This window comes from Dicentrarchus labrax, unplaced genomic scaffold, assembly GCF_905237075.1.
Source record: "Dicentrarchus labrax unplaced genomic scaffold, dlabrax2021, whole genome shotgun sequence".
NCBI lineage: Eukaryota > Metazoa > Chordata > Actinopteri > Moronidae > Dicentrarchus > Dicentrarchus labrax.
Window position 1 is genome coordinate 8,661,371 of NW_026136701.1, and position 14,730 is coordinate 8,676,100.

General features: G+C 40.9%; 2 protein-coding genes across 8 annotated transcripts; both read right to left on the minus strand.

Annotated features, from left to right (window-relative positions):
• Positions 1 to 7: 7 nt before the first annotated feature.
• On the minus strand, positions 8 to 3,980 carry LOC127362512 (UDP-N-acetylglucosamine/UDP-glucose/GDP-mannose transporter-like). 2 transcript variants are annotated; one of them, XM_051398300.1, is made up of 13 exons: positions 3,740 to 3,980; positions 2,525 to 2,558; positions 2,346 to 2,432; positions 2,173 to 2,240; positions 2,000 to 2,071; positions 1,828 to 1,896; positions 1,625 to 1,727; positions 1,431 to 1,523; positions 1,250 to 1,317; positions 1,088 to 1,166; positions 914 to 996; positions 772 to 824; positions 8 to 624 (listed from the first exon to the last, which is right to left on the minus strand). In XM_051398300.1, the coding sequence occupies exons 1-13, from the start codon at positions 3,931 to 3,933 to the stop codon at positions 614 to 616; spliced, it is 1,014 nt and encodes a 337-aa protein (XP_051254260.1). In that variant the 5' UTR covers positions 3,934 to 3,980; the 3' UTR covers positions 8 to 613. The 2 variants fall into 2 exon arrangements, with proteins under 2 accessions (XP_051254260.1, XP_051254266.1); XM_051398306.1 differs by lacking the exon at positions 3,740 to 3,980 and adding an exon at positions 3,608 to 3,739.
• Positions 3,981 to 4,292: 312 nt separating this feature from the next.
• On the minus strand, positions 4,293 to 12,775 carry serbp1b (SERPINE1 mRNA binding protein 1b). 6 transcript variants are annotated; one of them, XM_051398219.1, is made up of 9 exons: positions 12,403 to 12,775; positions 11,475 to 11,655; positions 11,063 to 11,203; positions 10,601 to 10,672; positions 10,277 to 10,351; positions 9,851 to 10,028; positions 8,852 to 8,917; positions 8,348 to 8,536; positions 4,293 to 6,663 (listed from the first exon to the last, which is right to left on the minus strand). In XM_051398219.1, exons 1-9 carry the CDS (start codon positions 12,656 to 12,658, stop codon positions 6,604 to 6,606), a joined length of 1,218 nt encoding a protein of 405 aa, XP_051254179.1. In that variant the 5' UTR covers positions 12,659 to 12,775; the 3' UTR covers positions 4,293 to 6,603. The 6 variants fall into 6 exon arrangements, with proteins under 6 accessions (XP_051254179.1, XP_051254159.1, XP_051254168.1 ...); XM_051398199.1 differs by having other exon boundaries at positions 9,842 to 10,028; XM_051398208.1 differs by having other exon boundaries at positions 8,348 to 8,539; positions 12,403 to 12,774.
• Positions 12,776 to 14,730: the final 1,955 nt, after the last annotated feature.

Consider the following 14,730-nt stretch of genomic DNA (forward strand, 5'->3'; position numbering starts at 1 on the left):
TTTAGAATTTGATCCAGGTTTAGGTTTTATTTTATATTTTGTCTTTTTAAATACAATATTCACAAGCCATATGTATGTTAAAATGATTATTTTCCTCACCTGCTATGAAACAACCTCTTTCTAATGAGATTAGACATTACACAACAGTGTTTTATCTGGACAACACAGGTTTTAAGTCTGGAACATCACCAAGTTCAGCTAAGCTTCATTTCAACTGAAAGTAGTTTCACATAGTAAGGAGATTTTGTCACCATTTTCTAACAATAATCAAAGAATCAATTAAAAGCTAGGGAGGGAATGAATGATTACAGTGATAATAACTGGCATGTGAATATTGTATAACAGAATTGAAAAAAAACCCAAATCCTTAGATTTGATTGATTTGTTGAATATAAAAATACTTATTACTTTACATTTAATCAGTGAATTACAGTTATAGAAAAATTAAGGCACCTTTCTTAATTATAGATACAAAAGTTGATAACAGTGTCTCATGTTAAAACATTTAAACAGCATGGTTTAAAACAGCATGTCTCCACATACAGTACAAAGACAACATGATGTGTGTTGCAGATGTACGTAGTTCTTCAGCGTCGGCTCAGGGCTCCGTGGTTTACGCCTTTTCTGTTAAATTTGATGCAAAACATTGAGAAACCTGCAGTTTTGCATATATTACAGCTTGTTCCAAACTAATGACAAACACTGGTAAAACAAAACATGATGTAACACTTTTAGGGAGGTTTTGATTCCCATTATTTGAATTGTTCTTACTTGTTTGCTCCTGTGTGAAGGTGATGTAGGAATACACCAGACTCCCAGCAATGCTGTGGGAAACAACAAATCTGTTGCCAGACAGAAAACACCATCTTCTCAACAGCTAAATGTAAACAGTGCGTGTGTGTGTGTGTGTTACCTGATGTTTAGACCTATGAAGTTAGTCCAGGTGAATATGTAGTCTCCACCAAACACCATTCCAATGTAGGTCACAAGGATATTCTGCAGGAATCACAGTCAGTGTCACTGCACACATCTGCATTCATGAATCTCAGCAGCCCACAGAAGGCAGGACCAGCGTGTAATGACTTACCTTAATGCAGCCTATGATGGAGGTGGTGAGTGCGGAGTTGTACTGCGTGCACAGCATGATGGAGTACATTAAAATGAAGCTGCACGACACATTGAAGAGGAATTAGACAAGAGCAGCGATGTGCGATATGATCTATTAACGAATGATGGATCTAATGTTTACCCCATGACGCAGGAGAGCACAAACTGCACAACAAACAGCTGATCGGTCCATCCATTATACTCCAATGCCTGCACGCAAACACACACACACACACACACACACACACAGAAGACATTCTCAGCACTAACTTCAGTTGCTGGACACTAAACTATAAATACCAATTTGTGTTAAAATAGCTTACCGTTTGTAAGTCCCCTGAGTAGTATGCGTATGCCATGGTGGGGAAAATCATGATTAAAGCATTGTAGTAGAGGAGCCCATATTTGCCCAGCTCCTGTGGGAACAGCGGTATATATTGTTATCCTTTAAGCCTTAAGCCACCGCTGCTGCATCATTCCTCAGCGGTGAGGTAGTGTGATTAGCAGCTCTGCTCACCTTGGAATCAAGTTTCTGCTTCACATACGCCCCGCTGGCCGCTGTCAGAACATTGTTCACCATTACAAATACATATCCTTCAAGGTCAAAAGCTAAATCAGTGCTACGAAAAAAAAACAAAAAAACAGTGAGAGTGAGATGCATGTTCACACCTTCTGCCTGTGAACCGGATCATAAAGTATGTGGGTGTGTGGCCGTCTCACCTGGCGGCAATAAAAGCACCAAAGATCATAGTAAACACTGTGATTTTAACCAACGTAGAGTAAGTCTTTCTGTGAGGAAAGGAAATGGGTTTGCGGTTATTAAAGTCATTCATTTTCAGGTACAAGAACATTCTTGTTAAATGTTGCCATGGAAACATGAAGCTTAACTTACTTCAGCAAGAGTCCCTCAAACACCATGGTAAGAAAAATACTGAACCTCCTCAAAACTGTAAACATGGGCAAACTAGGAGAAAGGAAAACATGGTATATTTTGTGGTTCCATATTAAGCAAAAGTTATTTCATGAATATAATAATACGACAATTAATAGATAACAAGCTCTAACTTGAGCCGCTGTGTCCCGAACAGCCCTGATACTTGATTCCCGACATACAGCAGAGGCAGTGGAAACATCTGGAAAGACACACAAAGAGGCAGTAGTTTTGTTTTTTTAAATGACATTCTTCTCATCATCGTGTGTTGATGAGTCCAAGAGAGAGAAAGACTTCAGATTCTCACCTTGCGCGGTATACTCAGATCCATATCTGGAAACGAGATCACACCCAACATTTTCCCCATCCTCAGAACTACGATTGTAGCCAGCATCTGCAGAGTTATTGAAGCAAAGAGACTCAGTATGTCGGGCTCTGTGTAGGTGAACAGGAAGGATCTGTGACTTAACTTAATACAAAACTTACTTGGCCGATTCCGACGCATGTTGAAGATGGAAATCTGAAATATAATGTATAATACTCAACAACACACAACACAAGCTAACTGTGGAGGAGGAGACATTCTGCAATAACATGTACACAACATGGTATTTCTCAGTTTTTAGGCCAAAAGAAATAAATAATTTTGCATATTTTCCACTATTAAGTGACTTAAAAGTAAATTTACTAAATGACTGTACTTAAGTTCAAGTTTGACTGAGGTTCTTGTGCTTTACTTGAGTACTTTCACAGATTCTGTGCTCCACTACATATATAGTGTACAGTAATGCATTGCTATACAGTGAATTAGAATCAGCTCCACATCGACCTCCTGCAACATTAAACAACTGCTTACACATTGTTGCACAGTGTAGTTCAGTAATGATAATAATGCAACTTTGTGATATAAAACTATGACTGTATGATATGGTAAAAACATCATATTGTGATTATGTTATGATTCATGACCAGTGTGGAAATTATGATTTGTGTATCAAAAATGTAATTCACACATAAAAAAAGTATATAAATCATGATGATGATGTGACATTTGTTGAGGTCTGCACCAAACAAACATGTTTTTTTAAATCTGTAGAACAAGATTAGAAAGGGCAATTCTGTGATTTGGATATTGCACTTAGCAATACTGCAAATGACAACACTGACAATGATCATAAATATATTAACTTGTGATCATTTAACCTTTGCTGATAAACAGCCACTCTAGCCAGAAGAGACAGTGAGATAATAGTACATGGTAAAACTTACTCTAACAGTAGCAACAACAAGAGAGGACTCATAAGGTCAGTGACTTCATGTTAGCTACACAGCAATGTCCATCCAAAGTCTGCTAACATAAGCCAACATTAGCTAGTGAGGCTGTACGGTTTCATTTCTTATGCTTTTAACTCTTAATTTGTAACTAATAACACTTTTAAATGAGTGTCTGTACGTTGTGGGACTGACTGACTATATGGACATATGACTGCTGGCTGCGGCTCCGTTCAGTTTAAACTGTGTGAACACACTGAGGACTGCTCTACAAGTATGAACACTAACTACACTTACTCTCCTCCATCTTTCCTGTCCCCTTCATTAAAACTGACACCTCTTCATCCCGCTGTCGTTGCTGATATTCGGGGTGGTCAAGTGTCCCTAACTCCGCTTCCTGTCACAGTAGCTTGTACTTTGCCCCTTTACCTGTAGCTGGTCAGGACGCTTTTGTTGACGACAACGATGAGAAACGAGCTGACGCCGTAAAATCCCGCAGACAGCAGTTTCACGAACACCGTGGAGCTGTCACCGGATGCGGCTCTTTCGGTTTTGGAGGATGCTCGTTCAGGTGACAGCTTTCTGTCCCCGGGCTCGTGTCTGCGTTTATGAAGCGCTGCCATCGTTTACGTAATAAATACCGATGAGGCGGAAGCCGACGAGCCCTTCTGCACATGCGTACAACAATCTAGCCTCACTGAAATAGAAAGAAGTGAAACATCTGGATACTTCAGGAATATCTAGCACCTAACCTATAATCATTAACACTTACTTACTCACTTAGAGCTAAATATAACACAGACTAAGTGTAACTTCAAACTGAGAATACCCTTACTCCTAATGTGACATTAGTAATGTCTGTTTTAAATTATACTTGACATATAAAAGCAACTTAATAGAGTAATACTTATTTATGTCACACATTATCAGGTTGACGTTCAAAACAGTTAATTAGGTCTACGATACAGAACTGACAAAACAATTTTAAGCCAAAAATTTAGTTACATTTAAATTAGGTTACATTTACACACACTGCACAATATACACAAATTACTAAACTATCTGTGTTGGTTGGACTCGAAAGTTGCCACTTTATTAAGTACAGCAAACTAAAACTAGTGAGTTGAATGCAGTAGCCCGATACATGAAACAACATAAATCCTACCTTCATTAAGTGTATGTTCAGTTTCTAGTGAAACTGTTTAGGGAGGTGTTGGCTCGACTTAATGGTCATTTTAGAGGACATGTTTGTGCCGCTGTTGAGCTTAAGTAACTCCATCAAATCAATTTCTATAAATAAGGCTGAATATTAAGAGAGATTACTTCTCAGTACAATTTAAACAAGTATCTCAACTACAATCTCAACATTAGAACCTCCATGAAAGGTAGGATTTATTGCAGGGCTGCTGTAGTATCCGACTGCATTGGTTTTGGCTAGCTGTACCAAATAAACTGGCAACTAAGTGTATATCAAACCCTTCTGGGCTGTTTACATCCCTCCCAAGTATATTATGTGGCATTCACTTGGAATAGTGTAGTACTGAAATTACCACAGCTTCATTACGCTTCAAGCAATTAAGAGTCCACAGCACGTTTGTTTACACCTTTAAAATCACAGTACTGATTTTAAACAACCCAACAGCCACTGGCAGAATACATGTAACACCTCTAAAGCAATTTATTAGAACAGGGATGTTTGCAGAGAAAGTTTCACTGTCATGTGGCTCAAACAGTTCTACAAGAAAACTGCTCCAGCCATCTGTATCAGTGCATCACCAGCAAGTCTTTGCAGAGCACAGCATGTAAAGCTTTAAAATTCACTCCATCGTGTTCATCATCCCCCCCCCGCCCCGTCGTCCCACTGTAAAATATACCCGCTTCATTAAAAGAAAATGCTCACTGGATATGCTGACACAGGTGGCTAACAGCACCATTAACTTACATTACATTCTGTAGCGTATGATTGTTCCACAATAACAGCCAACATTTCTTTCAGACAAATTATGCATTGGTGCTGCTGCACTGATAAAATAAAATAAACAAACAAACAGCAAATATGGTTTACAGAAGGGGGAACACAATCTTCAGAGGACTGGTGCTGATAAAACCAAGTGCTTCGAAATCTGAAAGACATAACAGATACTGAAAGAACGAGATATGTCCACTGTCTATTTTCCCATTCTCACCTAGATTTCAACAATCATCCTCAAAAGACATGAGAATATGCAGACTACTGTTTGAGAATGGCAAGTTCATAGTAGAGGAATACTTAAATTCTAAGTAACTAGTTGTCAAATTCACACATTCAACCGCACACTTAGTTACACTCACTCACACACGCACACACGCACTCACTCATCCTTAACAAAAAAAAAATACAATATTTGCTTAGTGGTCCTGAAGTTACAAGTAGTACAGTCTGTATGACCTACAAGGACCAGCCTAAAGATATACATTGGGCCCTGGGACACCCTGAAAACACAGGTAGCACATCTGGATCAGGGGATACAAAGCATTACTAACCACTGGTCCACCAAAAAAAGGCAAGCTATTTAAAAAATAAAAATAAAAAATAAAAAAAGAAGGAAAAAAGAGAAAAGGAAAAGAGGCATTTACTTTCACTGCACAACAAGCAGAAAAATACCAAGCTTTTAGTAGGAAGTCCCTTTGCCTGGATACCCATCCTGAATTTGTGCCTCGCAAAAGGATGGGTAGTCAGGATCAGAGTAATTACACTTTAGATGCATGTTAAGCCATACTTCAGATATCTAGTACAAGTTTCCTATGTAGTGTAGTGCTACCACATCAGTGTGTATTACTGGGAAGAAAAACTCCAGTAGAAAGTCTTTTCTAAGATGACCCCTTAATACTGAGCTGAAGTCATGAGGAAAAATGCACAGAAGCTTCAGGGGAAGAGATACACACACTTCAACCTAAACGCAGAAATGCATAAATTCAAGCAGCACAAAAAAAATATCAATGAAGTATGCATAATCTCTGAAAAAAAAAAAAGAAAAGGTATGAAAACATCCCTGCTTTCATGTTCCTAAATACAAAACTTCAGTGTAACAAGAGGTCCTTTTTCCGCCTTTTTTTTGTCTTTTGTTCTCCTTTAAAACAGGTAAAATTTGAGTCCTCTGGTGGTGTGAGTGGTATGGGATGACAGTCTTTTTTGTCATTTAAAATCTTTTTCTCTGTTTTCTTATATACTTGAAGATGTGGTAAGCATGCAAGCCTCGTAGAGGAGGGGCCCGGAAGGGCTGATGGGTGGGCTGGTGGTGGAAAAGGAGCCTTTAGGCCAGGGCTGGGAAGGCCTCAGGATCATCCACGTTGGGGACTGACACGCCACTAGCCTGCAGGACCAAACACACAAAAACCAGGATTTGGTTAAGAGTGTTTATGTTAAAGCTGCAGTCTGTAATTTTTAGCCGTATTTGCTGAAACTGTCACTATATCGTGACAGTAGTACATAAAAGATAATATAAGACAAAAATCTGGTTCCTCTGGCTCCTCCTAGTGCTCCTAATGGTATTTGCAAGAATCCAGCAGGCATGAAAGAAAACAACCAATCAGAGCCAAGAAAGATAAAAAGACGCTTCCAAAGTGTCCTAAGCAAACCATCTTTCTTGGCTTTGATTGGTTGTTTTTGTTTTTGCCCGGTGAATTTTTTTTCACAAATTATCTGTCTCATGAACTACTGTCAGGATACATTGAAAGTTTCAGCAAATGTGACCTGATCTAAAAATGTCCTACTCCAGCTTTAAAGATTCCATCATCAATATTGTTAAAGTAAAAATGGATCACATTATTCTTGTATATGAAAGTGTCACTTGCAGTGATAAATCCACAGATAATCAGTCAGTCAATCTATAGTTCTCCTCAGCTCTACAGAGTCTGATAGCGCCTTCCAGCTCACCTTTTTGATTTTCCAGCTTTAATGTTTTTGTTCATTTTCAAGCATCGTTTTCAGTAAAACATCACAGACACCGACTGTCTGGCAGACACTGACTAACCCAAAAATTAAGGATGCCCGTTGCTATAAAAACAGCACATGGGACACAAAGATACAGTGTCTGGGACAATTCTGGAACAGGAGAGAAATACAATACAATATAAATTACCAGTATTACATCAATGCGTCATGGAATATATTCCATTTTAATTGTTAGGTGTTAAAATTAAAAAAATGTGAGGTGGCCCCAGCACAAGCTCTTTTCTATGTCAAAATCAGTCACAGACAGAACAGTGTTGCCAACTTGGTAACTTTCTCATCAGATTTAGCAACATTTCTAAAAAGTAACGAGTGACAAATTTAGCAACTTATTCAGACCATCAGGGAAAAGGCGAGAAATATATTCAAATACATATTGTAATTCATTCTGACGCATGCTGCTCACAGTAATCCGGCGCCTCTCCCTCTCCTCTTGTGCTGTGTGCAGGCAGCCAGTAGGTGTGGTGTTGTGTGTAGTTTGTAAAAATGTAAATAGTTTGTTTGACCTTCTCTCGCACTCTCTAAAGATCTCTGTATTAGGCTGTTCCTACAGCTTATATGCAAATAGTTTGTTTGAGTCGTTTGTTTAATCTTTTTCCTCTCTTTGTACATTGTCTTGCTAAAAGAATATGCTGTCACATGAGTGAGCGTGATTATTTGGCTAAATAATAATGTTGTAAATTTCCATCGCATAGCAAAAATTTGTCTGCAGCAATAATAACAATTGAATGTTAAAGTAATTTAAGCATAAATACCAGAAATTCACTGTTTGTAAATGTATGCAATGTAATTCTTTGGTAATAGACAGTTTAATACTGAATTATTACTTATAATAAACTATAAATTAACAAAACTAAGCACTCTCTACAGAAATCCTCCGTACAACTGCCTGTGTGAGTTTTGCACTGTGGAGCACGTGGTCACTGGTCTTGTTATTTCAGGGCCTCAGTATACCACAGCAGGTTTTCCAAGTCAGTGGTTTTAAATCTTTTGTGAGGGAAACTAAACCATTGTCGTTGGCAGTGACAACAGCTTTTTATTGTTACCTTGTCGGGCCGTCCTCCCCCGCGTGCCGTCCTGCTGCCTCCACCACCGCGGCCTCCCCTGCCTCCGCGGGCTCCCCCACGCCCGCGGCCGGGGCGGCCCAGGTCTCCAAAGTTGATCTCCAGCTGGGATGTGATGTCGTTGGCAGGTTTACGGAAGTGGTGGTCACTGGACTCATCAGGGTTGGCCGGCTGCTAAGAACAAATGACGAAAGTATGTTAGCCATTAACTGTAACTCTGTACTGAGGGGTTTGTTCGTAAACCAGTAATGAAGTGAGTGAACGTGTGTGTTCTTTGTGTTTCTTTTCGTGTTATTTAGCTGCTTAGCACCAACACTGTCTTTAGATTCTTCATTTCCTCTGGAGAAAAAAAAATGAATAACCCATTTTCAATATTTGAAGGTGTATTAAACTGCTCACCATTTTCTAAAGGTGGTTTCATACAGACGGTTAACACTGAATGTTGTCATGAATTGTGTGGGTGTGGAGTGTGAGAGCTGTGGGCACCTTGTGGTACAGAGTCGGTGTGTCTGGTTCCGTCTCTGCGGCGTCAATCAAAGCACCAACAGGCCTCTGAAATGTACAGACAGCAGAAGGTCTTTCATTAATACAATGTCAGATCAGCTGGAGACACACAAGCATGGGAATTCTACACAGAAGTAAGCAAACTATTTAAATACATCAACCGTGAAACAAAAACACAAAACAGAGCACGGTACTCGGACAACTTTCTAACTATGTTTCATAATTAATCTACAACTATTTTGAGAACCAACTCAGTCAAACATTTGCCGGTTCCAGCATCTTAGATAATATAATGACATTTTGCCAGACAAAACAAGACATTTTACAATATCACCTCTGTTTAATTGTGATCTTTTAGAATTTTCTGTACTACCATCAGAGTAAAGACTAGAAGCTGGCAGGAGAGATTTGTCTTAATTGTATCCAAATTATGATGATTCTGTCATTACAATACATTTTATCTTTTTGTTTCTGTTCTGTTTTCCCTAAATATGAAATAAGGAGATATTTGTATTAAACAAAAAAATAATTTACATTTTACAGACAAAACAATTATCAGAGAAAACAACTGGTTGTACTTATCGATAATCAAAACAACTGGTTGTTGCAGCCTTGAACTTCATCAGTACTTTACTTTCTAAGTTGTTTGTTGTTGATTCTATACTTCCTGTTGTCTGTTGTTTTTTGCTCTCTTCCTAAAATTCTAAAACACTAATGCATTCGTTGTTAAACTGTCAAATTGTTGTGCTTAAATTTTCAAAGCAGCAATATTATTTGACTGGTTAAAATGTTACAAATCTAAGTCAAACGGTATGTTTAAACACTTAAAAACAACCTAAAGACTAAAAGTGTGTGAGGAACTGAAACATGGGCCTGTACAGAGCTGGTGTGGTGTAGACAGCTGCAGGTGGTGAAGGGAAGGAAGAGAGAAAGTGAGAGAGAAGATTTGTTCTCGATCAGCTCATAAATCACCTCACTCACGTCTTCGCTCTTGGACTTGTGCAGCACGTATCCTTTCTTCCACTGGCTGTCGGCTCCTTCATTGGGCTTACGGATGTTGAACTCCACCTTGGTGCGCTCTTTGTCCTGCATGGCCTTCCACTCGTCCAGGGTCATCTCTTTGGGGCCTTCCATTTTAACTTCTTCAACCTCATTTTCCCTGAAAAGCCAGCACACACAACAATGTCGGACCTCAAACAGCCAATCCTCTTAGCTCTATACATGCTCTCTAATCCCGAGGCCAAAAGGTCAGTGACATTTGCACAGAAGCTTTGTGACAAAAATGCACATGCAGAGATACTGTCTGTGACACAGAGCGGTGTGATGACATACAACTCTGTATCTTCAAACGTTGCTTTACTGAACGTCCAAAGTTCACCTGAAACCGGACAGGAAATGGATACTCACTTGTTCTCAGAGCCGGCAGGTGCGTTTTCTTCTCCCTCCGGGGCCGGCTCAGGGGCAGCAGTCTGTTCAGCCTCACTGGGAACAGAGACGGACAGCCACCTTGTCAATACTGAAACATTATGTCTTAGTGGTACCTTTACAAGCTAGCTCAAAACACTCTTTACTGTGTGTCATTACACACTAAGTGGAATAATAAGCACAAATAACACAGAGAGCCACTTTATGTGGACCACAAAGTAAGTAACAAATTTCAGATTTGCATCATTATCCTGCAAACAGCAACGCTCAGATAAACAGGCCACCTGTCTCTTCTCCAACACTCACCTCACTTCATCCTTCACATTGCCCCAGTTGTTTGAACCACTGCCGCTGCGCTTCTCCTCACTCTTCTGATTGCTGGAGCAAACCAAAGGGAAAGAAACACACACTGATGCATGTGGTCTAAAAATACTCACAGCCCACAGTGAACAGTAATTCTGAAACCAACAACAACCTTTGACCTAAAGTGTGTAGTTAAAAGTAGCTTGAGAACTGATCCTGATCAGTAGCACCCTTTTTATTATTAACACTTTGTTACTTGCTGTAAAGTATAAAAGACCTGTATATAGACCAATAAACACAAGGTTGATGACAGTGCGACTTGGTCCTGGCGAGCAGTTAAAAGAGCTCATGAAGGTACCCCTTGATAATAAATAAAGATTAAACAATGGATGCTTTGGTTAAGTAGACGTTTCTATTTCTGGATTCACTGGTCTGCAAAGGTCTCAGAGTTCAGGACTGACTCACGATTTGTCAGTGCCGCTGTGTCGGTCAAAGTCTCGTTTTCCACGGGAGTCAAAGCCGTCTCCTCGGCCCATGCCCCTTCCTCTTCCACCACGCCCACCACGGCCGCCACCACGCCCTCTGGGGGGCCTGTCTCCAGGAGGCCTGATGGGACACAAACAGAGAACATTTTCAAAAAAAAGCATCTTTACAAGCTGATGTGACTCACGTGCATATATCTGCTGCTAATATCAGCAGCAGCCGAGCTTCAAAAACTAGACATTTACAAGACGGCTGTGCTGGGATGTTGAGGTTAAGTGAGCTGAGATTATATCAAACGCTTGCATGCACACAATGATCCTGTGATTGCACCACACAGCCTTGAGCTAATCAGCATGTTTAAATATGCTCTGCAGCGTTCATCACAGCTACTCACTTGTCTGTAGAGAACTCTCCACCTCCCTCAGGCTTGTCCTCAGCGGGCTTCTCAAAGCGGCGCTCGCGGGGAGGTCTCCGATCCGGCCTCTTGTCTCCAGGTCGCCCTTCACCCTGCCCGCCCTGATGCTGGGAACCAGGCTGGCCCTGCTGGTCTGGTCTTCGGCCCACCCGCCTGATACCTGACAACGACAGGAGCATACACAACGAGAGTGAACCCTCCAGTACAGTCATTTCCATTAGTGACATCATTTCTTGCTGTAGTCGTTTGTGCACGTTTGTCAGCACTGTGTAAACCATCCACTATCATATCATAAGTATGTAAGCTGCTGCTGCTGTACTGTCTGTCTGTCTGTCTGTCTGCAGCTTTAACAACAGCACGCTGCACTTAGTTTCTACAAACACTACAGGCGAACAGTGGGCCTCTCTTTTCATTAACTCGGTTGTGAACTCAAGCTTATTCGACTACGCTTGAAAGAAAAAAGTTTTCAGTCAGGGGAGAAACCATCAATCCAAACAAAGGGCCGTCTGTCTAGTTCTCCCAGTACGCAGGTGAATATTATGCGCATTTGTTTGCAGAGCCTGCAGCCGCTAACGGAGCTGCGCACGAAGCATCATCCAGCAGACAGTAACCCAACACTACACCTTCCTGTCGGATGATGCTGGGAACCATCTCTGCGACACAGGCTCGGCTGTGCACACAGGACCTTGCAGGCGGATACACCTGAGCTGTGAAGTGACCCCGCTACAGACAGCTCTCGCTGTCAGGCTGCCCTCGGTCAGAGGGGTTGACCTCACTCTGTGTTCCGCTCAGACCAGCAGCAGAAGCAGCTAGCGCAGCTAACAGGAGCTGCACATGACAGTGGATGCGAAAAAGATGAAAATAAACATGCACTGCACAAAAGAGAAAGAGCAGTTGAAAATATTACCTTCTTTCTTCAGGGGGACCGGAGCCTGGGACTCCTCCTTCTTGTCCAGCAGCGGGTTCTTCCTGTCCTTCTGTGACTCTTTCTTCGGCTGCTTCGCGGCTTGAGCTGCGGTCTTGGTGGACCCAGCGGCGGCCCCCTCCTTCTTCTTGTTTTCAGCAGCTTTCAGGATCTCGAACGGGTCGGACTCATCGTCCAATAACTGGTCGAACCGGTTGGTTACGACGCAGCCGAAGCCTTCTTGCAGGTGTCCGGGCATGATGGCGCCCCTTCAGCGGGATTCACCTCCGATTCTACGAGGCTTGATGCGAACAATTCGCTGGATGCTGCCACAAGATGGCTGGGAGAACTGCCCCTTCTCTTCCGGTGCGAGCACCATCCGGGACATCGTGCGGCGCGCACCAATCTGAGCACACGGTGGCTGCAATGTTTTTATTTACATTATGTAATGACGTGCTTTCATGTCCTCTTAGAATAATCCCGGGTTTAATGTCTGAGAGGAAGTCACTCGCAAGGGAAGCTTTCAATTGTTCCACAGTGGGCCGCAGAGAAGAAGGTTGAAAACGAAACACAACTCTAGGAGAATAAGCTGAGGAAAATGCATGGTATTCAAGCAGTGTCCAATGGTTTGCCTAAAGATGTATATATGGACACAATTCTGAAATCCAACACCAATATATGTATATAAATATAGAGATATATATTAGAGAGCCTGAATAAGCTCTACATGATACTAGACAGTTACTGCTATTAAAATGTCAGTAGCAGCTTGGACGTGCAGCTATGGCTGTACTGATGCTACAGACACACATATCATAAGATTAAGTGGGATTTGTGGGTTTATAAAAAGCAGCAAATGGTGTGTTTTGGGCCAGTAGGGGCATGCTGAGAAACAGCTGGTGGTAACATATCTGCCCTCAGTAGAGTCAGCACACACTGGTGGAAGATAAACTCAGGCTCTTTGTGTAACTTGAGGCCTGTCTTTCTAGTCATGGATGTCAAGAATGAAAGCCTATTCATGTCCAGTTTAAGCTTCGGTTACTTGGCTAGATTTTTTTTTTATGAAATGGCTTTGCAAAGGGATTCTTTGGCAATGAAGATCATTTAGACAATGTGCCAGTTCTATAAACAATAAAATGCATTTTAAATTAAAATTTGGAGTCAAAATTTGCAGCACAAGACAGAATTGTAAAAGGTCACGTTTGAAACACTTAAAATCATCAACCCAAGCTGTCAGTAATCAAAACATTGTCTCAAATGCATTATACCTGTATAGAGAATAGAAATTTTTAAGTTAGATTGATACAAGATGTGAGTGGTGGCCTGTTGCTGCAGCTCTGACCTCCTTTCTGTGTGTTTAGTGTATTTCTTTTTTATTCTATTTTTTATTTAATGTGTATTTTCTTATCTGTTGTTGTATCTGGAGCTGCTGTAGCGAGTGAATTTCACTCACATGTTGACTCGTCCTTACTGTGCTGTATATTTGGCAGGAAGTTGCTGCATACACAACCTAACTGACTCAAAATGTCCAAAATCCACAATTGCATCCCATGTTGAATATATTGCAGGTTGAGTCCTCAACCTGCAATATATTCAACAGGAAGTTATTTTAAATATGTCGCACACATTCCTCACTTGATCAACAATGCAGAATAATAGTATGAGTACATCAACTTTGACCCTAATTATTGTACAAAATCTATAGTTCTCTATTGAATATATGCCAAGGTGGCTCCTCCCTTTGCATTGAACATGACAAGAGATTTCCCACAGGGATTTGAAATAGGAATAATCCTTCCTTTAGCATGCTCCTTTGTTCCCTTAAAATATCCCTGATGACTCCATCCTGTGCATGACGGATTACCTACACACTACACGAGGGACATGTCGGTCACATTTTGTGACTCATGAATCACTTGAGTCTGCACAGGCCTGGCACTACTGCAACCACTCTGCTGCACTATCAAGATTGTGTTTCATACCATGGAAGCAAAAATGTAAAAAAAAATAAGATTGAAAGTGTGTGTGTGCGGTTGGTTCATCTGAGCTAGGGTTGAGCTGTAGCTGATCTCTTTTGACATTCCTAATAAATGTGGATTCAGGTGGCTGTCACAGTAATGGATTAGAAAATAAACTTGACAGATATATGTCAGTCGATATATTTTGGCATGTTAATTTCTGCATTTCATTTCCTGCGTGTCTTCCCTCTCTCTCTCTCTCTATACCCTTTTCAGCCTATCTTCAGCTGTACTATCTAAGAAAGGGAAAAAGCCCCCAAATAAATATTAAATAAAGAAAACCAAACTGCCAGCATTGTGCACACTACATGGC

Excerpts from the sequence above, each read along its gene's own strand:
- LOC127362512 (XM_051398300.1), bottom strand. The coding sequence starts at position 3,933 with ATGGCAGCGCTTCATAAACGCAGACACGAGCCCGGGGACAGAAAGCTG. Across the intron at positions 1,897-1,999 it reads TTTGAGGGACTCTTGCTGAA|AAAGACTTACTCTACGTTGG; the intron begins GTAAGTTAAGCT and ends CTTTCCTCACAG. Across the intron at positions 1,167-1,249 it reads GTGCTCTCCTGCGTCATGGG|CTTCATTTTAATGTACTCCA; the intron begins GTAAACATTAGA and ends TGTGTCGTGCAG.
- serbp1b (XM_051398187.1), bottom strand. The coding sequence starts at position 12,658 with ATGCCCGGACACCTGCAAGAAGGCTTCGGCTGCGTCGTAACCAACCGG. Across the intron at positions 11,656-12,402 it reads GGTCCCCCTGAAGAAAGAAG|GTATCAGGCGGGTGGGCCGA; the intron begins GTAATATTTTCA and ends TGTCGTTGTCAG. Across the intron at positions 8,918-9,841 it reads AGAGCGAAGACGTGAGTGAG|AGGCCTGTTGGTGCTTTGAT; the intron begins GTGATTTATGAG and ends TGTACATTTCAG.